Source organism: Pseudopipra pipra, chromosome 5, assembly GCF_036250125.1.
Source record: "Pseudopipra pipra isolate bDixPip1 chromosome 5, bDixPip1.hap1, whole genome shotgun sequence".
Taxonomy (NCBI): Eukaryota; Metazoa; Chordata; class Aves; order Passeriformes; family Pipridae; genus Pseudopipra; species Pseudopipra pipra.
In genome coordinates, this window is record NC_087553.1 from 63108290 (window position 1) to 63132191 (window position 23902).

Consider the following 23902-nt stretch of genomic DNA (forward strand, 5'->3'; position numbering starts at 1 on the left):
GTTTTGTTTTATTATTTAAATATTTTTGTTTCCATTTCGTTCCTGTTGCACCCTGTCAATTAAAAACACAGAAATAATGAATGACATTAGTATATACCAGGTTATGCACCACATATTTTCCATTCCATTTGGTTATGTTCCATTTTCATAAACTTGAAATTGCAAATTTGTAGTTCAAACTGTGCTTTAGGAAACAAGCAATAAACAGAATGCTCTATTAAAAACTAAAGATCCAGAGAGACTCCTTCTCATAAATTGCTTTACTGTTGGTATGTATTGAATATGCCCTAGACAGTTCTGGTTTTGTTCTTCTGTATTGGCTGCATATTGCTTTCATACAACTAGCACAACTCCAGTGACTTCACTGGAAAGATATTTAGGGTTTCCCACAAAAATTATCTTCCATGTATATTTTAATAGTGCACTCAAAACTGTCAAACAGATTATACAGTAGTTGCTCCTATTAATTTCTTTTTGCTGTGTGTTTCATCAGCAATATACAGATAGCTTTGGATCTGAACTTTTCTGATTGACTAATGGTTCAGTGAATGCACAGAAAAGGCAGAAGGCTCAGCAGATGCTGACCAGTCTATTACACACTCTCAAAGCAGCCTTCAAGTTGCCGCTGATATCTGAACAAAAGTTCCCTCCAGAACCTCCATTATGGAAGGGGGGATATATTCCTAATGTAACTTGATGCTGCCCAGCACATTTTGGGTGCTCCAAACAGGAAAACAACAGCAAAAGTATGGTAAAACTTTTTATCAGTCTGTGATAATACAAATTAAATTTAGTACTAATAGTATTGAAAGCATTTTTACATTCACCAAAGGCAAGAAATGCATAAGTACTTCTACAGACTACATTGTATAGCTCTTCTTGTGATTTTATAAGGCACTTGATCTCTCTTACATAGTGCTTGTCTCCTACCAATATATAAAATTAATTCAGAAAAATAAAAAACATAGACCTACTCTGATTTTGTGGTGCAATAGGATACTATACTTTAATGCAGAGGGTATACATATTTACCCATGGCAAGAGTGAAAATCATGCTATTTCTATAGCAGGCATGAAATTTTTCTGTGGCATCCAACTAGTAGCTGGAAAGTCTGCCTCAGACATCAGTGAGGACAAGTATGAACTATGTCACTGCAAGTAAAAAAAAATTTAAGCATTTAGCTCCTGAGAATTTAGATTTCTCTTATTTTTCACACACTGCATTGCTCTGGTAGTCAGTGTAAGACATAACTATATGCTTCTTTCTAATGTCTTGATCATCTTATAGCAGAACAAAATTATATACATAAAAAAATAAATATCTTTTAAGTTATTAGATAACCATTTGTTCCTTTTCTCAATTCTCTCTTTTTCTTTCCTTTTTTTTTTTCCTCTGTTCATTGTTTTAAACATCCTCACCATAAGTTTAAGGCCAGATTCGAAAGGGTTAGTCATTTGAAGTGGAGGCCAGATGCACCTAGCATTGTCCAAAACCAGTCCTGAAAATCTCTGCTGAGCTGTTGCTGAACATGAGCAGACCAAAGGCAGGATAGAGATGGGGATATGTGAAGGCTCCTGGGCCAAGAACTGCAGCTCAGCACATGCCCCAGCTGTCCAAGTCTTGCCCAAGCTGAGGCTCTCACAGCCAAGCTCACTCCTAAATTAACCAGGTCCAGAAATTGCAATTTTTTCAGCCAAACACTTTGACAGGCTCTGTTTGGTCCCATGTACCGAGATCGAAGCTGCTCAGAGTTGTGCTGTGCTTTCTCCCAGGCCTATCTCCTGCATTTTGGCTGCAGAGAGGTGCTCCATCCTCACCCCATGGTTAGGATCTTTTCCTGAGAGGTTGGATGTGGCCTTGAAGGCCCTGTTTCTAAGGAACCACCCACTTCCCAGGCAGTGGGAATTAAAGAGAAGGCAAAATTAAGACCTTCTTCAAGCCTCATGACCAATGGCAGCCACTTTCAGGAGCAGGTTTGGGGTCATGATTTCAGTCCTGTCTTCCTCAGTGAGTTGCTTGGCCTTGGAGTGAGGGTGGTGTTCCACTGAGATCACTAAAGGAACAGAATGAAGACTGATCTTCAATGCTGCTTTGCACTGGAGCTACCAAGCGGCATTAAAATTATATAAACTCACCACTGACACCTTCTCAAAAAAAGTCTTAGAAATCAGCACAAACCTTTCCTTTTTACCTGAAGTTAGGTGAAAGTCAGGACAAGTCAACTTCAAACATTAACCCCTCTCTCAACTGCCAAATGCTCTAGAGCTCTGCCTTACTGTGAGAGTGCCAAAAGTTGTGCCAAGTGTACATCTGTTTGCCTTCATTGTCACCAGGAGCTGTGACAATTTCATTTTTGTATGTACGTTCCAGTGGCAAAAAATAATACAAAAATTAAAAATTGCAAAGCCTTGGAAGACTAGTCAGGAAGTGACTTGGATTTGCTTAGGGGTTTATAATCTAGATTTTGATATGACAACTGTTATTCAGTTAAATCAATTGTGTTCAAGATTAGCTGCTGAAAAGTTGTAATTTTGTTAGATTGTTTTAGATTAAATTAGCATACTACAGCAAAAGCTACCTGGAGGATGGCCTTGTATTTTGCAAAACATACAATTACTCCTTTTTCCTAAGGGCCACATTCACTAGAAATAAATTTATGCACTAGGGAGGAAAGAATGACTGATTACATTACGAATATTTACTTCTTACTCACAGACAAAACTCACAAGTGAAAACATGCCTTGCACCCACAAATGGGAGATTTGTTGACTGCAGGCTTTCACTTCACAGATCTGCCCTCTCATGGTTCCTTCTTCCCTCAGTGGGAGAAGTAGAAACCTACATTAGCTGGGATGGGCCTTGTCCTCCAGGTAGGTCTTCCTTGAATTAGGCTGCAGACAGGCTGTCTCTCTTGCCTGGTCTCCTCCCAGACATGATGATGCTTAGTTCTCAGATCTTCCTTTAATTTTGGAAGAGGGTGCATAGGGGAGGGAAATATGAATCTTCAAAAAAGTGTTGTACTTCACTTCCTATATGGTAGAAGTAGAAGATAATGAAGTGGAATAAAGCTTTTCTTATGTTCTCAAGATAAAGCAGTTAATCATTGAAGGCAGAAGGATTACTGGAGTACAAAACCACTGGAGATAAATTCTGTGAAGTGTGCACACAGCTTTAGTGAATCTGGCCCTAGGCAGCACAAGTTTGCATCAGCTGAAAGCTCTTAACCTTTCCCTAAGATAACGAATTGTAAATGAAAGCAAAGTGGGACAGATTCTCAATTGCCTGGTACCTTGCAATTATACAAAGGGTGTGCTTCACACCAGTTTGCACAGGCTTGAAAGGTCATGCAAGGACAAAGAAGAATCAGTCCCACTAGCTCACTGCTCCAAAAGAATTTAAAGTACGTATTTTAATGTGTGACGCTCTTCTCTTCCTCCACCCTTTGATTTCAACAGCACTCGCAAACAAAATTACATGATGAATTTTTCACGGCAACATGGGCTCAGGCATTTCTACAACAGAAGACGAAGGTCACTTAGACGATATCCATGAAGAAACGAGAAATTTATTTTTTTTCCTCCCAACATGTGATGTGTTGCTTTCCATTCTTTAAATCTAGCACTGCGTCTGGTATCAGGACTTTTCTGCAGCTGGCTTGATGAATAACTGAAAGCCTTTCTCAAGACAGAGTGTACACCACTTTTTCGCACTGTGAACTAATGAGAAGTGACTTATTTTCTCATAGGTAAATGTTTTAATGTTGATGTGTCTGTGAAAATTGTGATCTGTTGTAATATCAGTTACAGTGGCAGTATTGGAAGTAAGCAACTAATTCTGTTTAACAGGAAAAAAAGTTTAAGCACAAAGACTTTTCAGATTTTATGTTTATAAAAACCTACATACTAAGTACAGAATTTAACATCCTTTGTCACATAGGTATTTATGTGCACTGTATTTCAGCTCTGTGTCATTTTATATGATTAAGTTATCATTGTTTGTCCTCTTTGTATTCTCTTCTACAACATGACACATTGGCACTGTATTTACTTGTTTTGTTGTTGTAATATTTTTGCTGCTGATTTTTGGGCTATTTACCTTCTTAAAAAATGTATTTTAAAAAATCATCAAAGTACCTAATCCAGAAGGTAATTGCAAGAGTAGTTGTAAAGGCGTTGATATCCTTTGGTCTTATTCTTTGATGTCTGTTGGTTAGCATTGTTTTGTGGATAAAAAAAGAATGCTTGACATTAAACTTTTTTCTACTGAGGAGTTGTGGATTAAGCCCCAAACAGAATTTCCCAATTCCCTGTCTAAATGTAGTCAGTTCTCTGCAACTGATTTACTTACAGTAACTGCCATTTGGTGTCTGTAGTAATGAAGTGATTTGTAAACAGTGAACGTTTCATTGTATTCTCTTTGGTGTTTGTTTCTATTGCGGGTCATGTTTGTATCTTCTGATAAAGTTGTATCTACACCAGCAACGTTATAATGCCCCTATAGCCCTGTCTATTATCATAAATAAAATGCTTCACTTTATGGTGAACCAACCTAAAGATCCATGCTTCAATAAAGACAATGTCAACAAAGAATTCTGATGTTAGATTTTTCAAGCCATGTGAGCTTTACATGAAATCATAAACCAAATTCTTCCACTCCATACTTAGATTCTAAAGCAAACATAAATGACAATTTTTAATATTTAGTACAACACACTTAACAGCACTTTGCAAGTAACACAAACCAAGAGATCTTCCTAGTCCCCCACCTGTGGGCATAGCATCGTCCTTGGAACTGGGCCTGGTGCAAGGAACGAAACGGGACCGCAGACCAATACACACTGCAACTTTATCTGCTCCAAAATGCAGTGTGTAAACCACTGTTTCCAAGCTCTGAGACTAGAGTACAGCACATAAGGAACCTGGCTCCAAACAGCCAAACCTGCCAATTCTTAGACATAAACTCGTTAAGGTTTGGAAAAGACCTTTAACGCTGAGTTGAACTGTTAACCCAGCACTGCCAAGACTACCACTAAACCATGTCCCCAAGCACCACATCTACATGGCCTTTAAATACCTCCAGGGATGGTGATTCCACCACTTTACTGGACAGCCTGTGCCATGCTTGACAACCCTTTCAGTGAAGAAATTTTTCCTAATATCCAATCTAAACCTCACCTGTCACATTTTGAGGCCATTTCTTCTTGTTCTACAGTTCCCTACTTGGGAGAAGAGACAGATCTCACTACAACCTCTTTTCAGGTAGTTGTAGAGACCAGTAAGGACCCCCATGAAACTCCTTTTCTTCAGGATAAACAATCCCAGTTCCCTGAGCTTGTCACTTCCTCATCATACCTGCTATGCTCTTACATCATGTTTATCTGCTTATGGCACCACAGTGGTCCGAACAATAATGGTGTTTGTTACATATTAAGCCACCTAGAACACATTTCATTTTTAAGAGCCTTTTGATCACAGGTACCAGAAAAAATGGAGGTCATTCAGTGACCAACTAGTCAACACCTTGGCTTGGTCAAAATTATGTGACAGACCTTTGGCTGACCTGGAAACTTACTGTAACAGTCTAGCCTCCTGCAGCTGCAAACTCACTGTACTGTTCTGGAGAACCATCTGTGTGCTTTCAATCCTTGAAAAGAGATAAAGGATCTATTCAGTGAAATAGCAGGAAGAAAAAAAACATGAGGTTATTAAAGAATATAATAGCTTAATGTTTGAGCAAGTGGTTTGAAAATATTGTAATAAGAGTTTTGCCCATTGAACAAACAAAAATGCAAGATCGAAACACTCCTATTTTTTAAGATAATTTTATTTGTTCTAATATGTCAATAGAAGGGTGGTAGTTCAATCTAAAATGCATGTGCAGCTAGTGTGTTGCCAGGGAATTAATTTATTTTAAAGACTTTAGATACAATGAGACACTTCACCTGACTTCTCTTGCCAGGCAAGAGACCAGCATAATCAGAGAAGCTGCTTTCACAGTTGTATTTATTTCCTTTGAATAATGTATGTAATCATGACTATAGTGGAATCCCACGAGGCATTTCACCCAAACTCACTACAAGCTCTGCACCAGCTTTTCTCTTCCTCGCTGGTAGATTCACAAGTGATATTGTCATTTGCCCTTTCCAGATTCCAGGAAGTTCCTTCATACACTTTTTCCATTCCTACAACACCCCATGTAGCATACATATACAGTATTCTCAGTAAATGTGCTTTTTCTATTTTTCCTCACATATGACTGAAAACAATGAGTCATCTGACATTAAATAGTTATTAAAATATCAAGGGCAACACAACACCTAATCAATGGCAATAAAACAGTGGCACTGCTATAAAATGTACTAATAAGCTTATCTACTGGTGTAAAACTTTGGCAGGCATATGGAAATTGACTTTTAGTACTTTTAATGTGCCTTATAGTTTTCCTCATTTCTCCCAGCAGCTCACTAATCCATGTTCCAGTAGAATAAGGAGACCATAAGAGAAATTAAATAAAAATACATGAAAATGAAGCTCTGACCCACTGGAGTTCCTGGAATAACCAAAACCTGAAGTTCTCATAATTTTGCCTAAATATTTTTCTCTTTAGCTTGCTTCAGCCAAAGATGATAACATTATCTTAATGGGAGGAGTATTTTTGAAGGACCAAATCAGGCTTTACATGAACTGGATGATTTAGAGAAATGGGTAGAAATTAAATAACACAGCAAATGCACTCAATGACAAGACATTGTCAAAGAGCAAGGTATCAGCACACAAACTGGGTAAATATCAGATTAGGCAACGAAACTATAGAAGGAGAATCAACAGCATAAAGCAGTTTGTAAAAATGCCATTTGTAGAAATGTTTATGGTAAAACACAGTAAATATAAATACGGCCTTACTACTGTAAAGTAGACAGTTGTCAGCTGTTGAGCTCTTTGTTTAAATACAGATGTAAACAAACTGGAGAGACTGCAGAGTACAGCAGCAGAAACAAGACCCTTGAACCCATGAGCTTCCAAGTAGAGAGAGTTGTTTAGTCTAGAAAGGAAAAACATTCGGAAAGAGACTTGACAACAGCCATAAACATGGATCTGTGTTTTATTTATTTGCTAACTCTTCAGGGTAAATGTTATTGGGTGAAAATGCTGCAACAGCAACACCTCATCATTTATCCAGTGGGCAATGGGGTTTGGTTATTATCCAAGCAGGAAGCCAGTATGAGGCCCCAGATAAACCCTCCTCAGTTCAGCTCTGTAGTGCAGTTTAACTAAACATAACTCAGCACTGGAGGAATAGGAACAAGCCAGCTGTTGAGGGGAGCTGCCTTCATCCTGAGCTGGTGAGGGAGCCTCAGAACCAAATGAGGTCAGCAAAAGGGCTTGCCTATGTTAAGCATGTCCCTAAAGAGCTCTTCAAGGGCTGTTAGCAATCAGGAGCAGCTGAGGCCATGCAACCACTTGCAGTACACCTCTGCAGGAGCAGACAGAGCACCCACCACTTATAGATGGTGGATCTGCTACTGGAAGAAAAGACCATAAGGTATGAGGCTGCCAGCATACATACAGGTGACAAGTGGACGAACAGCCTAGTGTTCTCCTCTGTTACTGCTGTTTTCTGCCTGTTGCTTTTTCTTCCCTACGTTATTTTGGTTCAGCTCAAGGGACTGAGCTGGCAGTAAGTCTAAGGACTTAGGCCTGTGTGTGACTAATTCCACAGAGCCTCATGGGGAAAGTTTTAGCTGGCATTCAGCAAGGTGGGGCCCAGTAAAAACGCTATTCCAGGAATGGAGGAATACTTTACTGTAATGGAATATGCTGATAAATGCTGGGTTCATAGTTTGAATCTGTATTTCTTTTAAAAGAAAGCAAGTTTTGTAAGCTTCTTTTTTAAAAAAGAAGAGGATATGATTGTGCTTTTGAGCTCTGCTGCTCAGGGGAGATCTATGGAAGTTAGTGGCAAAGACGCTCTTTCAGAGGGCTTGGCTGTTTCTCTAATTGCCTCTGGGCCAAAGGCAGAACTCTGGGAGGTACTGGGTAGTCACAGGTGTCAGGGCTACTTCTGCACTAAGATGATATTGCTGATACCCTCAGGTCTCGCTTTCCCTGCACACTGACCATGCAGATACACTCCAGCCCTCTGCTGATTCCCTAGAGCTCTAAGTGGGCTAGAAACAGCAGGTGCAAAGCCATTCAACTGGTTTACGCTCACAAATAGACACCCAGCTTAGCTGACTAAAAATCTCACCCTTCTCAAGGAATATCTTAAAATTGTTTGAGTTCAGACACTTTCAAGGAATTTTGCATGGCAAACAGGAAAGTGTACTAATGCTCGGGCCTCTGCTAGAATAATTGTGGTATTATGGACAATAACAAAGCTTGACATGACTAATGTGCCTGTACGGGATGTGGGTAGTAACTAATTAACAGCAGCACTTTGAGAACCAAGCCTACTGCCACTGAAATCAGTGGGCAAATCCCTGTAAATCCAAACATGTTTCACTTCATATGGAGATGTTCACCGCAACTTTACTAATTCAGCTGGTTTGCCTGTCCTAGGACGTGTGTAAGACTCCACTGTCAAATATATACAGGGGTTTTTCTGCCTTAGAAAGTTGTCTCATTCTTAGAAGAACTATGAATGTAGTTAGGACACAATGAGTGACCCAGTTGATGGAGCCAATCTGACCCAGTTTACTAATTTGGGATGTTCCATATGGGATGTGTACACCAGTGACACAATCAGGAACGTCAGAAGTCTCCGCACTCCCCAGCCCCTCAGCCATCTCCCCTGCCCACATTCGCTGTCAGTGGCTGTTGGGGGAAGGTGAGAACTAAACAGCCCAACACTGGAGCTCTAAGCAGCCCTGAGCGCAGGATCTGGCCTTTGGCAGCACCTCACAGCTTTCCTTACACTGCTAGAGAGCAGTGGCTCCTGCTGCTCCATTCCCTGTGAGCCAGATGAGCCCTCAAAGCTCACACTGAGCCCTCTGTCATCACACAGCTCCAGTGGCGTGCGTGGGCCTTTAACATTCCACAATTATCCTCCACAGGAATGTTTTTAGTCACTTCAATTGTCCAGATCATTTATTCTGTATTAACTTTCCTTCCCTTTTCTTGTTTTGACCAAAAATCCTCTTTTCAACTTGTTGCTACTGAGTTCAGCACCATATTAATCCCTGCCCTTCTCTCACAGCTGAAGAACCACAGCATCTTTTACTATTTTAGACAATGCTGGAAAGAAGCAATAAAAAGAACTGTGAACCTTCAAGTGCGTCATGCTAAACTGCACACAAGAAAATAAAACCAGCCTGTGTTTAAATGCAACCATTGACACAATTAGTGTAACATAATCCTCAGTGTGGATTACTGGAGCATTCAAAATTATTTATACCTGCATGGATTTTTCCAGCAGGAAATCTGCTATTCCCATGTTTATTTCAGGCTTTCTTCTCTCCCTCCTTTTTGTGCAGGGTGTATAAACAAGTCTGTCGGTGGTATGTTACTGCAATATATGTTTTACTGGCAATAAAGCATTTCAGAATTTCTGTATCTCAGTGGTGAGGCCACACCTTCATAAGTTGATTACACCTGCATTCTAACACAAGCTACAGATGTCCAAGTTCAGAAAAAAATAGATTGTGGATAAATAACTATGAATCAAAAAAGATTTTTTCCCAAAGGATCTCCACTTACCCAGTTCTGTACAACAATAGCATCCAATATCATTCCATGTGACGTCTGATGTATGCAGGATTTTGTAACATATCACTCTGAAATTGTTCATTAAAATGCCTTTCTGTTACAGCCTATTTTGGATAAACAAACCCCCTCTTTAAAATGCAACAAGCACCACAGTGCACCTCAGCACCACACCCACACAAAACCAAACAAGTCATGTCCTGCACATTGCTCACTGACAGCCAGAGCCCACCCCGTGCTCCCCAGGTGTACTTTTATACTAAAATCACAAACAAATTATATTTATACTATATATTTCATGCATGTCTGCACCTATCTGAGGTTCAGTAAGGCGAAGGGCCAGGTCCTGCACTTGAGTCGCAGCAACCCCATGCAGCACTACAGGCTGGGAGAGGAGTGGCTCAAGAGCTGTTTGCTGGAAAGGGACTTGGGGATGCTGGTTGACAGTGGCTAAACATGAGCCAGCAGTGCGTCCAGGTGACCAAGGAGGCCATTTGCACCTTGGCCTGTATCAATAATAGTGTGGCCAGCAGGAGCGGGCAGTGATCATCGATCGTTCCCCTGTACTCAGCACTGGTAAGGCTGCACGTTGAGTGCTGTGTTTGGTTTAGGGCCTCTCATTTTAAAAAGGACATTGAGGTGCTGGAGTGTGTCCAGCAAAGGGCAACAAGGCTCATGAAAGGTTTAGGAACATCTGTTATGGAGAGCAGCTGAGAGAGCTGGGGTTGTTTAATCTCCAGGAGGCTCAGGGGGAACCTACAACTCCCCGAAAGGAGGTTGTGGTAAAGTGGGGGCTGGCCTCTTCCACTATGTCTGCAGTGAGAGGACCAAAGGAAACGGCCTTAAGCTGAGACAGGGGAGATTCAGATTAGGTATTAGAAAAAAAATTGTCACTGTAAGGGTGGGCAGGCATTGGAATAGGCTGCCCAGGGATGTGGTGGAGTCACCATCCCTGAGGTGTTCAAGAGCTGTCTGGATCTCGTGCTGGGTGACACGGACTAGTGGTTTACTGGTTACAGAGGTGGTGCTGGGTGGACTTGATGATCATAAAGATCTCTTCCAACTTTGATTCTACGACTCCATGCCCCAAAGAGGGCCTGGGGATGACACCGCCGATAACATCGGGGGAGCGGGGGGAGCGGGAGGAGCAGCGCCCGCGCAGGCCGCGCCGCCGGGAGCGCGCACGGCCCCGCGGCACCCTGGGACTCGTAGGCCGCGGCGGGGACGCGCCCGGCGGGGGCTGCAGGGGGGACTACGAGTCCCAGGTGCGCCCGCGGCCGCGGGGCGGGAGGAGGCGGAGGCCGGTGCCCGCCCGCACCCCTGGGCTTCTCACCTTGGAGCCGAGCGGCAGCTGGAGGAGCCGGGCTGGAGGGAGGCGGCGCCGGGAGGTGAGCGGAGCGCGGCGTGCGGGGGCGGTGGTGGAGGGGTCCCTCCTGAGGGGATCCCACCCCCCCGAGCGAGTCTCACTCCCCCTCAGCGGATCCGTCTCCCCCTCAGCGGGTCTCTGCTGAGGGACCGTGAGGAGCGTCGGGCTGTCCCAGTGCCTGCGGCTCCAGCTCGGTCACCTCGGGGCGGGGGTGGCCTAGGGGTCTTGTCCCCGCTCCTTTCGCCCCCTCACCCCAGCCGGCCCCGGGAGCCGCCGGAGCCCCGCGGGCGCCGGGAGCGGTGTTAGGGGCGCCGGGAGCGGTGTTAGGGGCGCCGGGAGCGGTGTTAGGGGCGCCGGGAGCGGTGTTAGGGGCGCCGGGAGCGGTGTTAGGGGCGCCGGGAGCGGTGTTAGGGGCGCCGGGAGCGGTGTTAGGGGCGCCGGGAGCGGTGTTAGGGGCGCCGGGGCAGCCCGGGCCGATCCGCGCCCCCTCAGCGCGGGGGCTCCCGGGCAGCGCCCGCGCCGCTGTAACTGTAGAACACGCGGAGCACCAAAGAGGAAACCAGGGGGAGGTTGAGAGATCAGTCATTTCCTCGTGGGGTGGCCGCGACCCTCCGGCTTGGCGCTGCGGGCTGTCGCTTTGGGTCGGAGCGACGACTCTCCCGAGAAGTCTTGTAATAACAAGAAATAACTGCTTTGCACTTTATTGCACCAGCTTCAAGCCAAAGTTCTTCAAAACCTTTCCCAAACCTCGATTGAACTATTCCCTCCATCACGCTCCCCCCACCCCCGGCCCGCCTCCTGCGCCTCCAGTTTTCAGTCACAGAACAAGATTTTGCCTTTCCCTATGTCAGTGTTTTTCAAGTTCTGGTTCGCGAACTGTGGGAACATTTTGAACTCCTTACAAGGGATCAGTGAAGGCAACTAGGAAAAGCCAGCCAGAAAAGTAAGTAGGCTTAAAATTTGCTGTGTTCATGCCCATGCTGCTATTGCAAAACTTTGAATTGTCTGAACATTGAAATATGGTTGAAAGCTATTCTCAGGATGCGTTGAAATTTCAGATAAGCCAGGCAGCTGCAAGCATTTAGAGGTAGTCCAGTAGTAAGGAAAAGGAAAAAACATTAGATTACTGCAATTATTTCTGCTCATGATTCAGCAGAATATACATTCATAATTTTTCACATCTATTTCAGTAACACAATTGTACAGCATTGGATGTGGATGACTGACAGCAAGGGTGTGGGCACTGGAATTTTTTTGCCTGAAGGTTTCACAAAGGAAGACTAAAATCTACAAACAGAGATTTAAAATGTCTTTTACTAAATATGCAGTAAAAGGTATTTTGGGTTAACAGGTGTCTTGATTTATATTACAGAATTTTCATAAGTAAGATGGTGCTTTACTAACCACTGTAGAAATGGAAAAACTAAGGTAATTACTGTACAGTTTCAGAAGCAAGCACATGCAGGTGACTTGCACTGAACTAACCCTGTGGGGATCAGCTCTTACCTTCCTCAAGGGGTAGTAATCACACTTCAAAATACTTGGTTTATGGCAGTGCTAAGCCTTCCTAAGACACAATAGACATTCCAGTTCTGCATTTAGCAGTATTTCCGAAGTGAAGTATTTTATCAGTTGTCTTGCACTGTATTTGTGAAACATCTCTGAAATAGGATGTGGAAAAGGTATAGGGAGAGATGGAGTTTCACACATGCAAAGCTGCTGTTGGGAGCTGATAAAGCATATTCATTTGCAATAGCATTTACCTCCTTCTACAGGCTTGAGGATATTTAATTCAGGAGTCTCGTGCTGAAAGCTTCATGACATTTAAAAGTATATTTGTGGGGGGAGTTGAGACAATATTGGGTTATATCTGGAGTTAGATTTCACTGAAGGAAAGCTCTTAGTCCAGTAAGAAAAAAACCCTGCTGCTACTTCCACGCCTGGATTCTGATCACTAAACTATATTTTCTCTGTTTGAGTAATCTGTATGGGGCTGATATGGCTTTTAATTTATGCTGTAGAAACTCTGGGCAGGGTAACAGGTTTTTTAAAGGCTGATATAATTTAAAAAAGTGAAGATGACTGAACATTAACCAGGTGAGAGGCCTAGAAAATGGTGACATTTTTAGCCTCTGCCACAAACTGAGCCCTGTTTTCTAAGCTGAGTGCTTACTGAAATGCTCTATTGGGTTCAGCCATCAGCTCTTAAAACTTGAAGCACTAAACAGCCACTGAGTCTTACCTTTTGTTTGTAATTTCTAGTCCATTACTGTTGTTCGAATCAGTTTTTCGTAGGTATGGTAGTCTGTCCACCAGAATGCGATGCTTTTAGAACTTAAATATTCCAAAACCACATGGACAGTTGGTTATTATTTAATGTGATGCTAAAATCATGCAGTACTGAGGCACAGGTCTAGCACATGGCTGCAGTACCGTTGTTCTTTTGCTATCAACTTGATAAACAACTGAACATGTGTTTATCGGCTCTATTATTGTAGTATAGCAGACCATTATTGTCTTAAACTACTATTTATTTGGGCTGTAACTGTAGCCTGTGTAAATGTGACCAAGGCTTCTGTGCAGCCAGTGAATTGCCCAGAGAAGCAGAGTCCTTTGAGCTCTGCTGCCTCTCTTGGTCTGTATCTGATGAACTGCTGACTGCTATTTTTTTTTCTATTTTATCACTAATTTTTCCATAAGAACTCATTTTCTGAGTGATGTGTTTTTCTGTCTGGATCATTTGGTAGATTTGCAGCTTTTAGCAGAAGACGACCATGCTGAAGCTAAAACCCTCGAGTTCTAATTAGCCTATTGAGTTCCCAGTTAAGTTTAATGAATTAAACACCTGCCTTATTCTGATGAGTTTCTTTCCCTAGATCTGTCAGCCAGCAGAATGTTGTCCTGCTAGATCCTATCTCCAGATAGTCCTTCTTGATTGTTTTTCTAATATGGCTAGAAGATGTGCCATTGCTGTTATTTTATAACTAGTTATCTGTAGCTTTTTGTTGCTCAGGAGTATAAGCAGCAGTGAAGTGCAGATCTTGTAGTTATTTTCCATGTGCCCAGGTAATGAGAAAGCTATAGACAAAGAGACAATATCAGGTATTTCCATGGATCTGAAGATATGGCTGTAAGTTTGTGCAGGCAGTTGAATGAGTTTTGTAAGTCAGTTGCCTTTATAGGATTTAGATTTTATTTATGGTTGTAAGAGTACACATGAATCACTGGCCTATGCACAAGCTTGGAGTACTGTTCTCAAAGACTTGCATTAACTATTTCTGTTATTTTGTGGAAGACCTCCCATGTGACAAACAATAATGTGATTGCCTTCTTGGAAGTTTTTTTACAGTGAATCTGTATTTTTACTGCCTGGGTGGAATCTTTTTCTCTAGCCTTCACTGAAAACTTCCCAGTTTTGCACAAGTGGTGGATCAAGTTTTACTGCTCTGCTTTGGCTGTTGCATACCATTTTGTATGTCCAGTGTTGTTTGTGTTCTTGTGTTGCTGAGAGTTACTGGGGTTTTTTTTAGCTAATTAATAGATTATAATCTATTAATTGAAAACCTGAGATTCTGACACATAGACTGGGCTAGAGCTAAGGTCAAACTGCACATTTTCATTTATTTTATGGAAATCAGGTTCTGAGGCAGGGCTGGTACTTTTGAGAACTCCTCAAAAATACTCTCATAACTAACCTCTCATCCGAGGTCAGATGGGGCTTTGTGCAACCTGGTCTAGTGGAAGATCTCCTTGCCCATGGCAGAGGGGTTAGAACTGGATAATCTTTAAGGTCCCTTCCAAATCAAGTCATTCTATGATTCTAAAGCACAGACAGAATTTTTCAATGCAAATAAAAGATTGCGGTGTTTGTTTAAAACGTCCTTGTTGGAGTTCAGTCTAGTAGGGCCAGATCAATTAAGCTCAATTAAGGATTGAGCTGAGTAGGCATTAACAAAATTCCGATTTGAGACACCTGCTTTTCATGGAGCAGAATTCAAAACTCCATATACCATCTAGGAGAAAACTTGGGCTGCTACTCAGAGGTGCCCACTGGAGCTGCCTATTCCTGTTCTCCCAGAGCTCTGCTAACCTCAGGCGTATCTGAAGAGTTACGTCGGCAGCAAAGCTACAGATCTTTCATAGATACAGGCATCTGTAATATCTTCTCTGAATACAGAGGTTTTGCTACTGCTGTTGTAACTTCATGGCATAACATCATTCAAGTGCTTTCACAGAGAAAGCTAGACCTGAGTTAATTTACCACTTTAGCATGTTGGCATCTAACTAGGCATCTCCTGCTTTACCAGGATCCTGCCATAGCTTTGTAGTTTTGACATAACATTGTTTTCTAAGCCCTCCCTATTTCTTTCAGGTTTACTATTTCTTTACCTTCTGTCTCTGGTCCATTGCATTTTTTATTTTGAAATTTTGGACTATACTTTTTTTCTTGTTTTCAGTTCTGTATTATATGTGTCTGGATTTGTTTCTCTGCCAGTTTCACATTTAAAAAAAAACTTAAGAATTTTTTTTCATTGTGACATTGCAGTGCTATTGATGGTGCTTCATTTATGTCCATGTAGCTGAACAGGTGACCTGAGCGTTTAACTAACTACAGATGTAGTGAGTCTGATTTTTCTTTTTCTCTGCTTTCTGATGACATTTGTTTCTTTTACATATGTGTTCCTGAGAAAGAAAGGTTCTTGCAAGAAGAAGTCATAAGAAAATTACTCAATGAACCTTTCTTCATTTCATCTGATGATCCTCAGCCCAGATACCCTTGTTGCTCTCCCTGTTCCTTCATCATGACACCTTGTTTCAGTGTTAGCTCTTGCAGGAAACCATTCAGTTAGGGTTGTTCTGCCAAACACACTTGAAGAGTCAGTTGGAGAACTCTTCAGCTGTATAAGGGTTGGACTTTTTGCTTGTGCAGTTAAGAGTAGCCATGGGGCTGTCTCATATTAAAATGTGAGTTCTGTCATCAGCCACAGAAGAAATACAAAGCCGTAAGATGAGCTCCAAATAAAGCAGGGGGTTGCTGTGAAATACTTGTTAGAGAAACTTCTCTACATGTTCATTTTAAATGAAATTTAAAATTTACAATATTTCAAGGGAAAGCAGTGTTGGCCTGTGTTTGTTGTGTACTCATGACCTTTGTATGTAACCTTGGCATCAAGATGTTGAGGAAGGTTATTCCCACTGTCTGGCATTCACCTTCAGACCATGAAGCAGCACTCTTAAGTACATAGGAGACAGGAGAACACTATCACTTGGATAATATTATTTTAACCAAGCAACGGTTGCATAAATGGGGACAGGATCTGTCCTAAGTCACATCCTACTCACTGCTCATGTAGGATTTGGTTTGATACCTAGTCCACTAAAGATATACACAGAAAACGTGTTATAAAGTAGCTCCCAAGAATGAAATGTTTCTTCCAAATGCAGATCCTAACATGGACAGGGAGGTTGAACTTCTCTCTCAAAACTATTAGGAAGAGAGTTGCAGCTCTGATAAATAGTGCTACTACTTTCCCAGGGAGTGGCTTCCCTATGCTGAAGTTCTTTGTTGCCTTTCAGAAACAGCAGTTTTTCAGGAATTTCTTCAGGCGTGGCAATGGCTGTACCCTGTTCTGCAGAGGGATAGATCCTTTCAGAAAGTGTTAAGAAGAGAGCCTTCTAGAGGATCCTTGGAGACTTTTCAAAACCTTACGTTAGTTAAGTTTTTCAGCAGTGAAACTGGAATATAAATTTACAATCCCATACTAAACCCCCTCTTCTTCCCTCTCCTCAACCCAGTCATTTTCTCCTGTGACCACACTGTGTTTTACTATCCTTCAGCTTCCTCTCTGACTTGAGAGGTTTGCAGTGTAAACATGATGACTGAAATAATTTTGGTTATAAATAACAACCTTCTATTTTTTTTGTTGTTTATTTTTAGCTTGATGCAGCACTTGAGAGGCTAGTGATGTGTGTGTAAACAGGGTTCATGAAGCAGACACAGGGGAGAACTCTGGTGCCTTTTCTGCAGAAGGGAGTGTGTCACAGAATCATATGACTTCTCCTTTCTGCACAGATACTTGTCTCATGTCTGCATGTTCCACTTTACCTCAAAAGTTGAACCAACTGCTAGAGATCATTGGTGCACTGAGATCACATGAAGTATAGAAATTATTCTGGCTGAATGTGATGTGTATGCATTATCTTGGTTTATGTTCTCTCCTGTGATCAACTGGAGCTTTGTGCTGAAGACTGTTCCAACAAAGATTGTGGCAGTGGATTATCTCTGGAAAAATGAAACTGGCTAATGATTACCTGTCTCTGGGGTGGTGAACATTCTTATCAGTCTGTTTAAGCACAGCAAAGGGGTCATCACCCATGATACTGTTCTGATTAACTTATCTGATTCGCTGTCAGTAGCAACTGCTTTTGACAAGGGGAATGAGGATGGCAGTTCAGACCCAAGGTCGTTGAAGTCACAAAAAGCAGGAATAGGAATGATCATACTGACATGGGTTCTCATGGTTGTCAATGTGTTTGCACTGGAAACAGAAGCCATCTCTTATCTATATCTCAGAGGAAAGGAGACCAGTGTTCTGCTGCTCAAAGTGCTCCAGGTGTTTGTCATGTGGAATTGATTAAACAGCTCAATCATCCTAATAGGTTTCTAAAACATTCTCTTGTTGAAAACAAACATAAGATTGCTGGTTGATAAGAGATACCATTTAGATACTAATGAATTCGTTAGTCCATGGAGTAAATCTTTGGAGGCTAAGGTATTTTTTAGCAAGGAACATGAAATATAAATTATCCCTTATCAGTTACATAATCTTTTTTTTATATTTAGAAATATATATGTCTGACTTGTTAACATTTTGAGAGACACCTCACATGTTATTATTGTGCTCTTTTCAGTGGATATGATCAGTTTATTAGAGGAAAATATATCATACTGAATCCAACAGCCTGAGGAAAGTGAGGCTGCTGCTCCATATCCCCAGATCCAGCCAGGCTTAAGGCTGAAGATGTATTCCCCATAAGTACACAACATATTTACATTTAGACATGGCAAGTCATGCAGATGAGACAGGCAACACCTTCCTTGTCCCCCTCCCCTCTCTGGCTAAGCAGGATGGAGATCCAATAGTAAGAGTATATGTACCTATGTAGAGATACACACACAGGGTAGATCCCTCCAGCACCTAGGCTCAGACACCCAGTCTGCCCAGTAGCTACTTCATCCATTCTCCCCAGTGCTGGCAGCTGGACATGTGAGCCCTCAAGGCTCCAGTTGTTGGTACGGACCATCACATGTGCGCACACGGGACTGGTCAGGACTTCCAGGTCCCAAGAGCTGCCCCCACCCTGTGCTCTTACTCTTACAGATAGGCATGTGCTTTCACACCCTGAGCAGGCAGGGATTGCCGTGGTCCCAGAGCTGACCCTCATGTGCTGCTCTGGACTGGTGAAGGTGAGCTTTTGATAGGCTGATGGCTCATGTGGTGGACCTGGCAGTAGCCCAGCAGGATATTATCGACTCTCCATTCTGCTGTTGTTCCTCTGTGGGTGTGCAGAGAAGCTTTTATCATACAACCCAACACAGTTTATGTAGCCATCTCACCTTTCTGTGAAGAGTGGAAATTTTGCCTGTTTAAAAGCTGCATAGAAATTGAAGGTCTTGGGTTTTTTTATTTCTTTTTATTTTCCCCAAAATTTCGCTACTGGAGTTCATTTCTTAGATTAGGATTTACACAAGGAAAATTCTGTTTGTTTCACAAGTTATTTCTAAATTTGAGAAGTTTTACATGAAAGCTTCTGGTCTAGACAATACAGTCGTTAGTAGCTTTAGTGGGAGTAGCAGAGGAGGAACAAGGATGATAAGCACAGTCCAAGAAAACTAGAAGAACACATTCCTTGTGACCTCACCCAGTCATTTTACACCTTTGTGCTTGTTTTAAAAAACAAAACTTTGTACATATGACTCAAAGTGAAAAGTGGAAGGGCATAGGGCACTGGGGAATGAGGCCAGAGAGGAAAGAAAGACATGAGCAAACATGTGGTTCCTAAAATCACCAGGGTTTGTGTCTTGCCTCTTCAGACCCTGCAATAACTCTGCTTTTCAGTGTACATTTGGCAGAACATATTTTGCATAGAGTGGCAGTATTTTCACCAACTCTTTGGGTGATGGCAATCACCTGTATTTGTAGGCTTAAAGATACAAAATACTTCATAGACTTTGCAGCTCATGATCAAATGTGGAATTTCCTGGCCCAGGACACACTATAACACGGTACTAGTACTGTCCATCTGTGCTTTTCCATTACTTAAAGCAGCTCTGTGCTTAGCTACCAGAAGAAAAGTTTTCTGCTCTTTTAAAACAGGCAAGACAAGATCTGCCACTGACTCTCCTCTGTTACATTAGGCAGTTCAGTTGCATTCAGCTTCTTTATTTTTTTTATCCCCACAGTTGCATTTTGAATCTAAGGAACAGCAGCGAAATCATCATCCCTATTAATTTTATGACTGCACTCTGATTCATGTGAATTGGATCAAAAATTATTGTCCTCTGCAAGAATCAGTGCAGATGGCTTGACAGCCCTCCTTTATCAGCTAAGATTGGGAAGAGAAAGTACTAAATTATTAGTGAGAGTGTTATAAATTCATGTTTGCTTCACCTTTTTTTTTTTTCTCTAACACCTTCAATTTGATAATAGCAGTAAAGACATGACAGGCCTTTATCAGTCAGATAAAGAATTGCCAACTCATAAGTCTTTTGCATACAGCTTTTAACTACTTCAGCTCAATTCTTATCTGGCTGATAAGAGTAATGGCAGTATTTCTTACAGTTTTTTAACTTTATTCTTGCCATGAAGTTTAAAGGTCGTTCGAGAGCAGTATTGCTCTATCCGCCATTGCCTTCGGATAAAGGTCTGTGAGTTTTCAGAAATCATAGTGGTAAGCTTTGTCTTCATGAAAATGACAGTACCTTCTTTTGCTCTTCCTCAAGCATTCTGGGAGTGAAGGGCTAGGCTGAGTTTCTGAGCCTTGGATATCTCTGTAGGCATTTTGTCCTACAGCAAACACTTGGAGAGATACTTCAACCAGTCATGAAATGCTGCCATTTTGCTACTCTGTGGACAATGTGTATCATCTGTTGTAAACACAAACATCTCAATCTTTGCTCAGTGTGTGCTTTTGCAAAAGAGATGGATGATATTAAAGACTTTAATCTTTATTGTATTACCTACAGCTTAGCATCTAAGGTTGCCACTGGAGTATGTGCTTATGGAGGGCTGTTAAGATGAAGTTGGTGACATGACATGGAATACAGAACATGATATATCCAGCAATAGTAATGGGGTAGATTTAGGACCTCTTTTAATGGTGTACGATTTGTTCTCTGTGTTCTAGTATCCACTGTGAACTATAGCTAAAGACAAGATGCTATTGTATCCTCCCTCAAGTTTACTTTTGTGTTAGCTGATTCTCATGATTCAGTGCAGTGTAACTTCCTTGTTCAAACAAACCCAGAAATGTTCAATCTGTGGTTTAAAAACCTTCAACCTGAGTGGTGAAACTTGGGTTGTGACCTCAGGTAGCATTTCAAACTAACACCACCATCTGGTTAACTGCTTTAGAGTTGAGTTTTGTTCAGTTAGTCAAATACACCTGTATCATTTATTTTACCATGAAAAACAGAGGCAGGACAAAACTTCTGTTGTTCTGTATATGCTCACAGTACCTGGAAGAGTTGAAGGATTTGTACAGAACTGGAGATCTCAAGACCTCTCCATGTCTAGATTTACATTACAAACTCGCATGGCTCTTCCAAATATTAACCAATCTCCTTGAAGTTTAACAAACTCAAATGTGGAAATCCAGAACCTGAATTGTCTGGGGTTAGCAAGGCACTGTCTTATGTTGCTGTGTCTTGGAGCAGAAAGAAGGCAGGGTGTGTGTTTTTAAAACCTTGACTAGAAACGTTTTGATATTATATTCTTATTTTATTAGAGAAGTTTGGCCAAAAACAAGCCTCTGAACTGATTTGGTTTGTGTCTTTTGCATGCAGCTGTAGTTTTTATTTGTTCTGATTTGTTTGAGTTGGTTTCCTGTTTAAGGATGATTAAAATCGTTTCTTAATCTGTAAATAAGGCCAGTGTTGCCAGAACACACCAATTAATTACCAGAAAAGATAGATTCTATGTGAATAATGACATAAGGGACCATTGTGGAATCATAGAATGGTTGAGGTTTGAAGGGACCTCTGGAGATCATAGATTACAACCTCCCTGCTTAAGCAGAGTCACCTAGTCCAGGTCACCCAAAACCATGTCCAGTCATGTTATGAACATCTCCAGGGTAGGAAACTCCACCATCTCATGGTCACTGCAGACAAGGCTGCTCCCAGACTTCACATTCCTTCTTCACTCAGAGGGTGGTTGGGTGCTGGAACAGGCTCCCCATGGAAGTGGTCACAGCACCAAGCCTGAGTTCAAGAAATGTTTGGACAATCCCCTCAGGCACATGGTGTGATTCTTGGGGATGGTCCTGTGTAGGGCTAAGAGATGGACTTGATCCCTGTAGGTCCCTTCCACTTTAGTATATTCTGTGATTCTGTAATTCGCAAAATGTCATTCAGGCTTCTTGATGAACTGAAACTGTGGAAAGACATAAAAGAAACCTCAGGAGTACAAAGGGGTACTTGATGTGATATTGTTCTTACAATATCTAAAGCAAGTTTTAGATGTTTCACACAATAAAGACTGTGGTGTTAATAAAAAAAATTATAATTTTAGTAAAAATATCCTTTTATGACTGACAATGTAGGGAAAATGTTGCTTAAATAATAATGGAAAATTTAGAGATGCTAGGCTGTGTCTGTCCTAGGAGATAGAGACCAGCAAGAGTGGAAAATTCCAGCAGCTTCATCAGTCTGAAGGCTTAGATGGCAATATCAATATTTTGCTGCTGCTCAGACTGTATTTGCTGAATCAGAACATTGGACCAATCATGGTTAGCTTTGTCTGAGTGTTTAGATAGCAATTTGTTTAATTTCTGCGTGGTAACCTTTTCCTAGGAAAGTATTGATGTACAGCTAAAAACTGAACACCCCTGGGTGAGCGCCCTTGGTTGAAGGCAAACACATGCTTAAGTGACTTGCTGGACTTGAGCCCAAGGGCCTTGTTCATGATTATGGCTCTGTTTCCCGTTGTACTCACGTTCTGTCATCAAATGTAGCACTAGCCAAGCATCTCTGCCTAACGATACAGCAGCCCTGTCATTTTGCTCATAATTTGGAGTTATGTTTCTTGCCCAGTATTTCTAGAAGCAGCCAACACGGGGCAAAGGAATTAGCAGCGTGTCTCCTAAATATGTTAAGATGTTGATGGCACTGAATCAGACAGACCAATAGGTCTTTACAAACCTTCTGGCTAGTTTTAAAATTGTGCACATCTACTGATTCCTGTTTTCATGGGTGCAGATTGAGAACAGCAGTAAGTGGCACATCCATTGAAATAATAATTGTTCGTAAGTAGTGAATTGTGCATCCTTGAGATGCTCTCTGGAAAAAGAAGCCTCTGAAACTGAGGAAAAAACAGGTGGATGAATGCAGGAAGCAAGTGAACTATCTGGAAGAAAGAAGTGGGTTTCTCAGTGTTAAAATCTGAGTTCTGCCTTTTGGAGATGGATATGCCAGTGTGTGAGTAAGCAGGAAGTAACTCAGCAATAATGTCCCTCCAACAGTGATGTATTCTTTAAAAACTGAGGGAAAATCCAGGTAAGCATGAATAGAAACTTCCAACTTTGTTTCAGCTATTATTTACAGAGCAATTAATGCAAAACTTTCTTTACCCAAGAGAAGCACAAATTAATGTCTTCCATATACTAAAGACTGCACATGGTTTATTTTCTTACCGCTCTTACAGACTATTCAGTTAGACTGTAGTCACAGTTCTTGTCTCTAGCTTGTCAAAATACATTATTTGAAAGGAAATGCCAAATCTGATGTTAAAAAAGCAACCAAACTTAAATTTTGTCTTCAGTCAGGTTTTTCAGTGAAGACTGTGGAACTGTTCTTCCTTGACTCCTGCTGTGTGAGATCAGCTATGGAACATGCTAAGGAACATGAAGCATGTCCTGAACAAACTCAGAGGTATTGTGTAGAGAGACCAGTATATAACCAAGAGCTCTTGCAAGGACAGCTGCACAGGCGACAAAGATCACCTCAGACTTTAAAGCAGAAGATTGCACATTCTTGTCGGTAGGGTTTTGTCTTTTATTTTATTGGTTAGAATTACTCTAATTCTTAATTGATGCATGCACATAACTGGTAATCTCTTCAAAGAAAACTAAAAGATAAAAACACTAATTCTTTGATTATTCAGCAAAACTGTGGGGGAGTTGTATATGTGCTTTTAATGTTAATGCATAACTATATTAGAAAATGTTGGATACATTAGTTGAATTGACTTCATCAAAGTGCAAAGGGAAAATATGCCTCATAGGAATGTGAAGTATTGGTCAAATCACATGACATGAATTCATAAGACCCAGAGAAATATCTGTCCTTTTTACATGGAAATACTTACAGCCAAATTTGTGCTTCACATGATCCTTTCACAGAAGAATGTTGAAGTATGACAGCTGTGTAGAAATCTAAATTATAAGTCTAATAAGGTCTTACTAAAGGCATTCTGTAGCTTTCAATTAACTGCCTTGGAGTCTTAAGTATCATTTGGTTAGACATGAAATGTCTTTAACTGTATTTCTCTTGCTCCGTGGTACCAGAGAATAGTGAAACTTACTCTAGTTAAGTTCTCATTAGCTTTATGTTTA

The 23902-nt window shown here is 41.4% G+C and overlaps 2 protein-coding genes and 1 long non-coding RNA gene across 13 annotated transcripts in view; 2 read left to right on the forward strand and 1 right to left on the reverse strand.

Moving 5' to 3' along the window:
* Window positions 1–4590, forward strand: part of RELN (reelin) — a 279986-nt gene extending 275396 nt beyond the window's left edge. For both annotated transcript variants that reach the window (XM_064656747.1, XM_064656748.1), the window contains one exon: window positions 3457–4590. Coding sequence is in view for 1 of the 2 variants with exons in the window: in XM_064656748.1 (XP_064512818.1) it covers window positions 3457–3553 (97 nt within the window). In the remaining variant the exon portion in view is untranslated. The remainder of the gene's footprint in view (window positions 1–3456) is intronic.
* On the reverse strand, window positions 243–11618 carry LOC135415167 (uncharacterized). Of its 3 annotated transcripts, none has more exons than XR_010430980.1 (3): window positions 11036–11618; window positions 9697–9773; window positions 243–5644 (listed from the first exon to the last, which is right to left on the reverse strand). It is a non-coding gene; the product is annotated as an uncharacterized LOC135415167 (long non-coding RNA). The 3 variants fall into 3 exon arrangements; XR_010430979.1 differs by having other exon boundaries at window positions 243–5664; XR_010430978.1 differs by lacking the exon at window positions 243–5644 and adding an exon at window positions 5987–7042.
* SLC26A5 (solute carrier family 26 member 5) overlaps window positions 10983–23902 on the forward strand; it is a 33376-nt gene continuing 20456 nt past the window's right edge. For 4 of the 8 annotated variants that reach the window (XR_010430975.1, XM_064656771.1, XM_064656776.1 and 1 more), the window contains exons 1-2: window positions 11618–12011; window positions 23110–23327. Coding sequence is in view for 7 of the 8 variants with exons in the window: in XM_064656771.1 (XP_064512841.1) it covers window positions 23173–23327 (155 nt within the window). In the remaining variant the exon portion in view is untranslated. Of the gene's footprint in view, window positions 11091–11617; window positions 12012–21491; window positions 22845–23109; window positions 23328–23902 lie in introns of those variants that run through there. The other 4 variants (XM_064656773.1, XM_064656772.1, XM_064656774.1 and 1 more) reach the window with 4 other exon arrangements.